Below are 12,214 nucleotides of genomic sequence, written 5' to 3'. Positions count from 1 at the left end.
TGAGTCTCTCCACTCTCTCTAAAGGATTTCTCATCTTGTTTTGTTTTTCAAAAAAGAAGTCACAAACTCAATGCCTATAGAAATTGGGCAGGTGTGGAATGAATGAAATGGACTTGGTGTAAAAATAAAAGGGGCCAATGCTGTGATGGATAGCAGTTACCACTGAGCTCACAGCTGGAAAGGCAATAGGGAGCGGTGAGGAATATGGCAAACTGGATGGCACACGCCCTGGCTAAACTGGGCAGCCCCTACGCAGCCCTAACAAAGTGCCATCATGCAGAAATGTGAGCCTGATGTTAAATGTGTGTCTCATTTTTCAGGAGAAATTGGAACTTTATGTGAAAGCGCCAGATTTTTTAATGTTATGAAATGTTTTCAGAACTGTGATCAGGTTAATGGTTAATGTGTTATGGAAAATGGAGTGTTCAGCTGCAGGGAGAAAATGCTAAACAAAATGCTGGCCAAGTCCTTGCACAGTCCGGGCCTTCCTGGGAGGTCTAGAAGGCACCAGTTCATCAACAGACCCTCCCACTAGAAGGGACTGGACGCAGTCATCAAATCCTTTCTCCTTTGCTTACTCAATACTGGCAACGTTTGCCCTGCTACTGGTAGGGATAAAGAGGACCTTCACATATTGTTGGTGTAAATATAACTTGCCACAGCCCTCCTGGGAAGCAACCTAGAAATAACTAATAAAATTAGAGATAGGCTGGGCACGATGCCTCATGCCTATAATCCCAGCACTTTGGGAGGCCGAGGCAGGTGGATCACCTGAGGTCAAGAGTTCGAGACCAGCCTGGCCAACATGGTGAAACCCCATCTCTACTGAAAATACAAAAATTAGCCAGGCGTGGCATCAGGCACCTGCAACCCCAGCTACTCGGGAGGCTGAGGCAGGAGAATCACTTGAACCCGGAAGACAGAGGTTGCAGTGAGCCAAGATCATGCCACTGCACTCCAGCCTGGGGGATAGGGCGAGACTGTGTCTCCAAGAAAAAAAAAATTAGAGATACATAAACCTTTCAACCCAGAAATCCTAGGAGTCTAGCCCATAAAAATAAAAGTGATGTAATGGATTTATGTCCAAGGATTTATTGTAGTATTTTTTATGGTGACAAAAATAAATGGCCACAAAATGAATGCTTAACAACAAGGGGTGGTAAAATATTGTGCAGTCAAATGCTAAAAAGAATGGTTGAGGCCAGGCCATGGTGGCTCACACCTGTAATCCCAGCACTTTGGGAGGCCAAGGTAGGTGCCTGGCTTGAGGCCAGGAGTTCAAGACCAGCCTGGGCAACCTAGTGTGACCACTTCTCTACAAAATATAAAAATTAAAAACTTAGCCGGACGTGGTGGCATGTGCTTGTCGTCCCAACTACTCTGGAAGCTGAGGCGGGAGGATTGCTCAAGCCCAGGAGTTGGAGGCTGCAGTGAACTGATGATGCCACTGCACTCCAGCCTATGTGCAGTGTGGAGACCGTATCTCTAAACAAACAAACAGAAAATAATAGTTGAAATGCAGAATTTCCAAAGTGTTTCAAGTGCAAAATTCAAGATACTGATAAGTGTGAGCAGTATGGCAAAGTTTTTACGAAACAAAAAATGACCCCCAACAGCTGATGTGTTATTTATACATAGAGGTGACGCTTGAACAATGTGGAGGTTAGGGATACCGACCCCCTATGCAGTCAAAATTTCACATATGACATTTGACTCTCTAAAAATTTAACTACTAATAGGCTACTGTTGACTGGAGGCTTTACTGATAATATAAACAGTCAATTAACACATATTTTGTGGGTCATATGTATTATATGCTGTATTCTTACAATAAAATATGCTAGAGAAAATAAAATGTTTTTGAGAAAATCATAAAGAAGAGAAAATACATTTACTATTCATTAAGTGGAAGTAGATCATCATAAAGGTCTTCGTCGTCATTGTCTTGACATTGAGTGGCGAAGGTGGAGGGGCTGGTCTTGCTGTCTCAGAGGTGATAGAAGGGAATAAGTGGAGGAGGTGGAAGGCGAGGCAAGAGAAGCCGACACTCAGTGTAACTTTTATTGAAAAAAATCCGCATATAAATGGACCCACGCAGTTAAAGCTTGTGTTGATCAAGGGTGAACTGTATGTTTATATCAGGGAGAATGGAATGGAAGGAACAGATGGCTTATTTTGTTAATTTCGGTTACCTATTTGGAGACAGGAGTGGCATTTAGACTTACATTAAAAAAATGTAATGAAGTCAATAATTAAAAACATAAACAACCTAAGTGTTATGAAACGATAATTCCATTCACCATCTCTTGAACAGAAGTTTGTCTCAATTCCCTAAGCAAACACAAAGCTTTCCTATTGAGCTGTTTCTTCAGAGATGAAAACCGCACCACCTCTGCTCACACCCCTTGCTCCCTGCGGAAGTCCTTCCTGTCACCTAGCCTCACTCCTAGCCCTCTTTTCTGTTTCTCCCTCCAGGACAAGAGGCGCCGGTACAGCATGCTGCACTCTCAGGAGTCTGGCAGCTCTGTCTTCTACCACTCTCAGGATGAGGGACCCGGGCCGGAAGGTGGAGACTGTGCCGAGAACTCGGGGGCACCCTTCATCCTAGGGCAGGCCAAAAATGCCCGGCTAGTCAGCGGAGACTCCACCACCAAGCACGGTTGGTCTGCGGCTCTAATGATTGCTGCCTTACATTGAGCACTTACTATGTGCTAAGCACTTGGTAAAAACCACCTCATTGAATAGTTAGCAGCTGCAGAGGTGGGTCTGTTATACCCACTTTACAGATGAGGAAATTGAGACTTGGAGAATTTGAGCAACTTGACTAAGCTCATAGAGCAATAGATAGAGTACAGACAAAGAGTCCGGATCTATCTGACTCCAAAGCCTCGTTATGGTGTTAGTTTCCATTCAAAGGGAGTAATTCGATTCCTTACTAAAGTTAGGGGCTGAGAGCAACATGGGAAGCAAAGATGACTCAGACATGTCCCCTGCCCTTCCGGAGCTTTCCACATAGTGAGAGATACATCTGGCACTAACTCTGATAGAAAGCAGAGTGACAGGGTGCCAGAGACCCCTAGAAAATTTAACAAACTATGGGAATCCCAGGAGAAATGAGCACATCTGCTAGAGGATATCCACAAAGACTTCACAAGGGAACTGCTTCTTAGAGGTGGGAAGGGAAAGGACGTTCCAGGCAGCAGAAACTGCCTGAGCAGCAATGTGAAGAGTGTGACACTTAGAAAGCACACACACAATTGGCTTCTGATCTAGTGTGTTTGACCCACTTTGTACCTTTTATTTTATTTTTTATTTTTGAGGCAGAGTCTCACTCTGTCACCCAGGCTGGAGTACAGTGGTACGATCTCTGTTCACTGCAACCTCCACCTTCTGGATTCAAGCAATTCTCATGCCTCAACCTCCTGAATAGCTGAGACTACAGGCGCATACCACCATGCCTGGCTAATTTTTGTATTTTTTGTAGAGACAGGGTTTCGCCATGTTGCCCAGGCTGGTCTGGAACTCCTGGCCTCAAATGATCCGCCCACCTCGACTTCCCACAGAGCTGGGATTACAGACGTGAGCCACCACACCCAGCCACATTGTACCTTTGAAAAGAAGCAGCAGGGAGAGTAGCTGGGAAGCTAGACTAGGGCCAGATCCGGAGAGGCTTTGGATGCCAGGGGAGGCATCTACATATATTTCAGTAGGCAAGAGGTGGAGAACGTGAGACGCTTCCAAACAGGAAAGGGGATGCAAGCTCCACTCTTTCCCTGCTGTCCCACTCTGATGGTTCCCCCTCACTATCTCTGTCCAGATCTGAACCTCTCTCAGCGACGGAGGGCATACAGCACCAACCAGATCACCAATCACAAGCCCCTCCCAAGAGCCACCACGGCAAGTGACCCCATGCCAGCTGCCAAGAGATACCCACTGCGGAAAGCCAGGCTGCAGGACCTCACCAACCAGACCAGCCTGGATGTCCAGCGGTGGCAGATTGATTTGCAGGTACCCAAGCAGGACAGATTAGGGAGGAGCTGGGGAAGGCGACAGGCAGGGGAGAGCTGTGTCCCCTGCTTCAACCACAGGACGTGGCCATCCACAACTTACACTGCCAAGTGAGTCACTCCGTCTTTCCTTCCCTAGGCCTTCATCTGCCTTACCTCCGAGGACACCTTCCAAATCAGGACACCCACCAGTCAATAAGCTCACTCATTCCCTGCACACACACTGCCCAGTTGGCAAGGAACATTTGCATGTGCTCTTTCGGTTGACTTTATAGCAGCCCTGGGGGAGGAGAGAGTTTAGGGGCCCACCTTGGCTCTGTACAGATGTGGAAATTGAGAGCCAGAGAGGTAGGGCACTTATCCAAGGTCACACAGCCAGTCAGAGGATTGCAACCTGTCTGACCTTTGAAGGACCCCCTGCCTTCAAAGCCTTTTATTCCCCCTCATTAGATTGCACCTCCTACAACTTCCAGGGGATATACATTTACCCAGGGCAGAAAGGATTTTTTGTTTATTTGTTTGTTTGTTTGTTGAGACAGAGTCTCACTCTGTTACCCAGGCTGGAGTGCAGTGGTGCCATCTCAGCTCACTGCAACCTCCACCTCCTGGGTTCAACCAATTCTCATGCCTCAGCCTCCCAAGTAGCTGGGATTACAGGCATGTGCCACCACACCTGGCTAACTTTTGTATTTTATTTATTTATTTATTTATTTTTGAGATGGAGTTTTGCTCTTGTTGCCCAGGCTGGAGTGCAATGGCACAATCTCAGCTCACTGCAACCTCTGCCTCCTGGGTTCAAGCGATTCTCCTGCCTCAGCCTCCTGAGTAGCTGAGATTACAGGCACATACCGCTATGCCCGGCTAATGTTTGTATTTTTGGTAGAGACAGGGTTTCACCATGTTGGCCAGGCTGGTCTCGAACTCCTGGCCTCAGGTGATCCACCTGCCTCGAACTCCCAAAGTACTGGGATTACAGGTGTGGGCCACCACGCCAGGCCTGATTTTTGTATTTTTAGTAGAGACAGGGTTTTGCCATATTGCCCAGGCTGGTCTTGAACTCCTGGGCTCCAGGGATCTGCCTGCCTCGGCCTCCCAAAGGTCTGGCATTACAGAAGTGAGCCACCGTGCCTGGCAGCAGAGAGAATTTGAGAGTTAGAGAGCCACAGCTAGGCCAGGGTTTCTCAGCCTCAGCACCATGGACATGATAATTTTATATTTGGGGGCAATTCTGTGCACTGTAGAATGTTTGGCAGCATCCCTTGGCCTCTGCTCACTAGAGGCCAGGAACAACACCATCCCCAATCATGACAACCCAAAATGTCTGCAGACACTGCCAAACGTTCCCTGGGGAGCTAAATCACCTGGTTGAGCACCATTGTCCTAAACCAAACTGTGGTTTAATCCATTTTATTAAGAATGGGCTTGGACGGGCGCGGTGGCTTATGCCTGTAATCTCAGCACTTTAGGAGGCCAAGGCAGGCAGATCGCGTGAGCCCAGGAGTTCCAGACCAGCCTGGGCAACATGGCAAAATCCTGTCTCTACAAAAAATACAAAAATTAGCCAGGCATGGTGGCACATGCCTGTAATTCTAGCTACTTAGGAGGCTGAGGCAGGAGGATCACTTGAGCCCAGGAGGCAGAGGTTGCAGTGAGCTGGGTTGATGCCACTGCACTGCAGCCTGGGAGACAGAGAGAGAGATCCTGTCTCTAACAAACAAACAAAAGAATGGGCTTTATGTAGATTTGTCCTTGTAAGGCAGTGGTTCCATAAAAGCAGCCTTTTCACTCTCCCTATATGCCCCCTCCCACTTCCAACCACCACCCCCATCCCTCCCTGCCTCCACTTACACATAAGCCCACTCTCTAAGGGTAGGGACACTGCAATCTTATCCCTGGGGGCCCTTCTCTGTGCTTATTGAGGGACCACTTGATGCAATCAGAAGGCAACTGGCCCTGCAGTCTGGCTGACTCTGATCCTCAAACATGTCACTCCACTCTCTGAGCCCCAGCTGCCTCATCTACAAAATGGGGAGACTAGCTTAGGCACATGATTGAACTGCCATCCTTCAAAAGATATTTATTGAGAGCCAACTCTAAGTGGAGGACTCTTCCAGGCATTGGCTGATAAAAGATGCAGTGCCTGGCCCAGCACCTGGCACCCAGCAGGCATCCTTGGCTGGCAGCTCTATTTGGTGAGAGCTCTGGACAGGCTGATTCCCCTTTACTTCTTTCCTGCGCGCTCCCTAGCTCTTCAGACCCATCTCTGCTCTTCTCTCGCCCCCTCCTGCCTGGCTTCCTCCCCAACCTGATTCCCCCTTATGCATGCACACGCAACACACTTATATGTGCGCGCACACACACACACACTCCAGGCACCCTCTGGCTGGATGAAGGGCTGGATCTTAGACTCATCTGTTGCCATGGAAACCTTACCAGCTTCAGTTGCTCTCTGTGACCCAGTGTCGTGTGGACGGCTGGGGGAATCCTAGTGTTTGATTGGTCAAGGAGCAGAGGGTAGGGATCCCCTGGGACTTAGCAGCCCTGGCTGGGGTCATCCTGGGAGTGACCAGTCCCCTCCTTCTCCCACATCCTTGTACCCTTCCTAGGACCTCTGGCTTAGAAAGACAGAAAGGCAGCCCCCATTTAATGGGGAAGCATAGTCCGCCTCCTAATAAATACTTGATAGGGATGGAAAAGCCCCCATGGTTAACTGTTGGCCTAAAAAACTGTTACACCTGGTAAGTGTCTTTTCGCCCTCATCCCCCCCCGCCCCCCCCCGCCACCAGGAGATATATATGGTCCCAGAGGCTTCAAATTCATTTCTAATTAATTTAATATTCTTCAATTACAAAAGTAATACATACTCAGTGTTTGCAATAAAAACCCTCAAACAATTCAGTCAGGTATAAAGTACAAATAAAAGGCCCCCTGTCCTATTCCCAGACCCACTTGGTTTTGAGTGTTTCCTTCTAGAAATATTAATACTACACACACAAACACATGCATACACTATACACGTATGTATTTTTAATAATCACATATAAAAACTGCTCTCCAACTTACTTTTCAAATGTCTTTTTAATTCACTTTTTAAATAAATAACAGTGCAAGGTATTTATTTAAAAGTGAATTTACCCTTTTTGGTGAACAGTTCTATGAGATTTGACAAACGTACATGGTCATGTAATCATCGCCACAATGAGGTTACAGGACAATCACAATTTACTTTTTTAAAATAAGTTTTATCTTGGACGTCTTTTCACTTTGGCATGAAGAAAGAGACTTCTTTATTTTCAATGTTGTGTGACGTTCCATTGCATGGGATATACCAGAACTTATTTGCCAACCCCTACTGATGCCAACCCCGACTGATTTGGATCGTTTCCAGATGTTTACATTTACAAACAATACTGCAACAAATATACAGTACTTGCACATCGATATTTGCACTCTTGTGTATTTCCACAAGATTGAATTCCTGAAAGAGGAATTACCAGACCAAAGGGGCTTGTGCATTTTAATTGATAGCACATTGCTAGATTGTTCTCCCACAGCTGTGTACCCATTTACATTAGCACTGACAGTCCATGACAGACTCTGTCTTTCCATTGACCACAGGGGTGCCATCAAACATTTAAATATTTGCCAATCTGCAAGATGGAAAAAAATTACAAACTTGTTTTAATTTACATTGTTCAAATTTTTCATGAAACTGAGAATTTTTTCCTGGGTTTATTGGATACTTTTGCTATAAACGGCCTGCAAATGCCCTTAACACATTATTCTATTAAGTTAGTCTTTTACTCCCAGTGATTTATGAAAGCTTCTTGAAAATGATCTTTGTCATGACTATTGCAAATGTATTTCTCCATTTCTCCCTTGCCTTTTGATGTCTGTTTGTATCAGCACAAGAATAGATAGATTAAATCAACAAAACAGAAGAGGAAGTCCATAAATAAAACCAAATGTGCATGAAAGCTTTGTTGGGATAGAGGTAGGAAACTGATTAAACTGCCCGGATTCAAATGGAAAAACTGCATTCAATAAATTGTGAGATTCTTACCATTTGAAAAATCAAGAAAAAATCTGATTCCTTTCTCCTTACTCCAGAATAAATTTCATGTAAATCAAAGATTTAAACACACAAACAAACAAAAATGAAATCCCAAAAATTCTAGAATATTTTTTGAGTGAGAAAGACCTTTTAAGTATGACATATGGGAAGACAGAAGGAAAAAAGATTGATAATTTTAACCATACACACAAAACAGTTTAAACTTTATGGCAAAAAAAAAAAGTGGGTTTAGAATTATCCATGGTGTATGATTTTCCATGGCTTTCCATGGTTTGGGATTATGATTGTTGATGTTTCTCATGGATAATGGAGACTGGGTCATGCGTCCCTGAGTACTGGAGGGGCAGTGCCCAGGAGGAGCTGCTGTGCCCCAGGAAAGAGCTGGTGGGGTGGGGGTGGGGGAGCAGAAGGAAGGAGGGTCCAGCCACCGGGAGCTCTTCCTCCTCCTTCTCCTCCTCCTCCTCGTCCTCCTCCTCTTTCTCTTTCTCCTCTTCCATCCCTAGCCCTTGCTGAACAGTGGTCAGGACCTGAACCAGGGCCCCAAACTCCGTGGCCCAGGGGCCCGAAGGCCCTCTCTGCTGCCCCAAGGCTGCCAGCCCTTCCTGCCCTGGGGCCAGGAGACCCAGGAATGGAGCCCTGTGAGAGAGCGGACTTCTGACAGCCGAAGCCCTGGAGATCTGGGTAAGTGACCACAGGGTCCAGGACCCGACTGGGGACAGGGAGGAATCACTGGCTGTTGTTCAACTTCAGATGACAGGCCCAGAGGGCAGATGCCTGGGTCTGTCCCCTTGGGGTCTGCTGCGGCTCATCCCTCTCTGAGGACCTCACCAATCCCACGCTTCCCAGTCACCCTGGTTCTTGGGTGGCCTCTGAGGCTGCAGCTCCATTCTCTGTGCCCCTGTCCCACCCCATCCTATCTGGCCCCCTCAGGCACTGGCTTCCTGGGAGGCGGATCTGTCCTCCCTTGGGGACAAGCCCATGCCCCCGCAGCTGTCCTAGGAAAGCAGTTGGAGTTGCCTGTTCCCTGGGGAGGTGCAGTGGGTTGTACTTGCTTAGAAGTGTCTGCTCCCTGGGGAGGAATGATGTCCCCTGGGAGTTGGGTCTGTCCCCCAGGTCAGCGCTTGGCCCACTTGTCCCTCTGCCCGCAGAGCCGTCCCACCATCCCTCTGCCTTCGAGACAGAGACGTCCTCGGACTGGGACCCCCCAGCCGAGTCCCAGGAGCGAGCCAGTCCCAGCAGGCCCGCCACCCCGGCCCCGGTGCTGGGCAAGGCCCTGGTCAAAGGCCTGCACGACAGCCAACGCCTGCAGTGGGAGGTGAGCTTCGAGCTGGGGACCCCTGGACCGGAGCGGGGCGGCGCGCGGGATGCCGACCTATGGAGCGAGACCTTCCACCACCTGGCGGCCCGCGCCATCATCCGCGACTTCGAGCAGCTGGCGGAGCGCGAGGGCGAGATCGAGCAGGGTGAGCGCCACGGACCTGCGCCCCTCCCGCGGACGGCCTCCGGAGGACCGCCCCCCTCCACAGCCGCCCCCGCTTCCCCACCCGCCCCCGGTGATCCTCCCAGCCCCGCGTGGTCCGCCCACCTGCTTCCCGGGTCCTGCCCCACCCCCTCCTCACAGCCCCGCCCAATTCCCCGCCCACTATCCCTATGACCCGCCCACCTCCTCCCCTTCCGGGCCCCACTCTCGCCCCATCCCCTCATTACAACTGTGCCTAGTGCCCCGCACACCCCACCCCACCATGGCCCGCCCACCCCGCCACTCCCCGCCATAGCCTGTCCCCACCTCCATGGTCAGCCCACCTCCTTCCCTGACCCAGCCCCCACCCTGTGCCTGTCCACTTCCCCCAGGACCCGCCCCGCTCTCTCCCGTCGGCCTCCAGGACCCGCCCCCTCCTCACAGCCCCGCCCACTGCCCGCCCACTCGCCTCTCCGGCCTCCAGGCTCCGCCCCCTCCCCATTCTGCTCAGTGCTTGGGCTCATTCCCTACCCCCACTCCAGGATCAACCCTTCATCTCTGGCTTCAGCCCCCTTCATCTCCCCACAGCCCCGCCACGGCTCACTGCTCCCCCACTCTACCTCACACCGCAGCCTTCAGGTGCCTCCCCTCATTCCCAATCGCCCTTCCCCTCACACCCGCCCACCCACCAACACACGCATAGCCCAGGGCTCCATTCCATTCCCGCCAAGATCCACCCTCTTCCCCCTGCCTCAGAGTAAGTGGTCCTCTCCCCCAGCCCTGGGCTCTTCCACCCCCATTCAGTGACCCGTCCTCTTCTCTCCTGCCTTATTTCTCTCTCTTATGGGCGCCCCATTTCCCAGTGCTTCTCCCCTGCAGCGGCCCCTGTAGGGCTCCAGAGACAGAACAATGGTGACAGCCCACACCTTCCTCCAAGTCCCCCAGTCCAAGGGCTCCACGCACTCATTCATCACGCCATTATTTACTGTGGATCTGCTGGGGGCCAGGCTCCCACTGGGCCCGGTAAACCAGCTGAACAGCCCAGTGAAAAAGCAATCTCCATCCCTTCCTTACCCATGAGTGCTTGACAAACTAGCAGGGAAGCCAGCATTAATCAAATCATTACACAAATAATTAATTGAGTGCATTTGTCCTAAGTGCTATTAAGAAAAAAGACAGGGATCCAAGAGATTGTATAACAGGGACGGTGGGGGAGCTAATTTAGTCCAGGAATTGGGGCAGACTTTACTGAGAAAGTGACTGGTGGGATCTTGATGGAACTCACTTGGAGAACATAAATATAAATAGAGAACGGTTATATCATTTCTTTGTCGTGGGTTTTGCTTTATTTCTATAATAATATTATTTTGTTTATATTTTACTTGTATTTTTGTATTGTACGTGTTACTTTTTTTCTTCCCGTGAGCTCCTCACCTTACAGTTCACGAAGCACTTTTCTACCCTCTCTCTCCTTGGCTCCTCACACAGCCTTCTGGAGGCTGCAAGCCACAGAGACTGCTCACCTGTTCAAAGGAAAGGGATTGGGCTTTGGGGTCAGACCATCCTGAGTCCTGATCTCAGATCCGTTCCTAACTTGCTGTGTGACCCTCAGCTCACCACTCTCCTCTGATTTGCAATGTCCTCAGCAGTTAAATGGGTCAGATAAGTGGTCCCCACCCACCAGCCAGGGCACCTGTGAAGTTTTACGGCAACGTTCCCGTTAGACATCTGCAAAATTAAAGTACAAAATACAGACAACATAGTGGGTTGGGTGTTTTTAAAAATAAAACTACAGCTATTTAAAGGAAGTAGCTGTCTTTTATTCTGAGACAATGTCTTACATTTTTACATTAAAATATCCTTTATTTTGTGAAATGATGACGTGAAATGATGGTGTTTTTTTAAAAAATGTCTTTAGTTAGCAAGTTGGCAAGCCCTTGATTTTAAAGGCTTATTTAATCCCAAAGATGGGGACCACTTAGGTAGAGCCCCCTTTTTAGCTTCCAAAGCTTGTGTGTCAGGGAAGACTTTCTGAGTCCAAACAGTGACCCCAGTTTCTCCCTCCACAGGGTCCAACCGCCGCTACCAAGTGAGCGCCTTGCACACCAGCAAGGCCTGCAACATCATTAGCAAATACACAGCCTTCGTGCCCGTGGACGTGAGCAAGAGCCGGTACCTGCCCACCGTGGTGGAGTACCCCAACTCTGGTAAGGCAGGCGAGCGGCCGGGGGCACTCCTGGGGGCCAAGCAGCCCCTGTGGACTAGGGGAGGGGGCTGAGATACAAAGGACCACAGACCAGCAGGGAGCGGGGTGAGACAGGGCCTAGAAGCAGAAAGGCCCCCAGTGGATGATTTGGCTACTAGGGGGTGGGCGCCCATGGGGCCTCATCCCACTGCTCTGCAGAGGCCGTTCAATCACCCCACTCCCTTTTCTCCACCAGGTGAAAATGATTTTATTGTATTTCTTCAACTGGGACAATATGTGCTCATTATAGAAAATTCTAAACTATAGAAAGATATAAAATGTAAAAAATAACTAAGACCAACAGTCATCCGGGAGTGTATACTAGTCACCCACTTGGTGTGACCATCCTTCCAGACTTCTCTCTGTGGATATCAGCATGTAGAGAAATCAAAAGACAGATCATTTTACATGAATTGGATTATCCTAAT

The 12,214-nt window shown here is 49.1% G+C and overlaps 1 protein-coding gene across 1 annotated transcript in view; it reads left to right on the top strand.

Moving 5' to 3' along the window:
- The window catches only part of VWA5B1 (von Willebrand factor A domain containing 5B1), a 49,049-nt gene that overhangs the window by 23,279 nt on the left and 13,556 nt on the right, over positions 1–12,214 (top strand). The window contains exons 12-16 of the mRNA XM_031015566.3: positions 2,476–2,659; positions 3,818–4,008; positions 8,586–8,763; positions 9,231–9,545; positions 11,611–11,748. Coding sequence (XP_030871426.3) covers positions 2,476–2,659; positions 3,818–4,008; positions 8,586–8,763; positions 9,231–9,545; positions 11,611–11,748 — 1,006 coding nt within the window. The remainder of the gene's footprint in view (positions 1–2,475; positions 2,660–3,817; positions 4,009–8,585; positions 8,764–9,230; positions 9,546–11,610; positions 11,749–12,214) is intronic.

Source organism: Gorilla gorilla, chromosome 1 (assembly GCF_029281585.2).
Source record: "Gorilla gorilla gorilla isolate KB3781 chromosome 1, NHGRI_mGorGor1-v2.1_pri, whole genome shotgun sequence".
Lineage (NCBI taxonomy): Eukaryota > Metazoa > Chordata > Mammalia > Primates > Hominidae > Gorilla > Gorilla gorilla.
The sequence above is the reverse complement of the archived record's forward strand: the minus strand, read 5'-3'. Positions and strand labels throughout refer to the sequence as shown.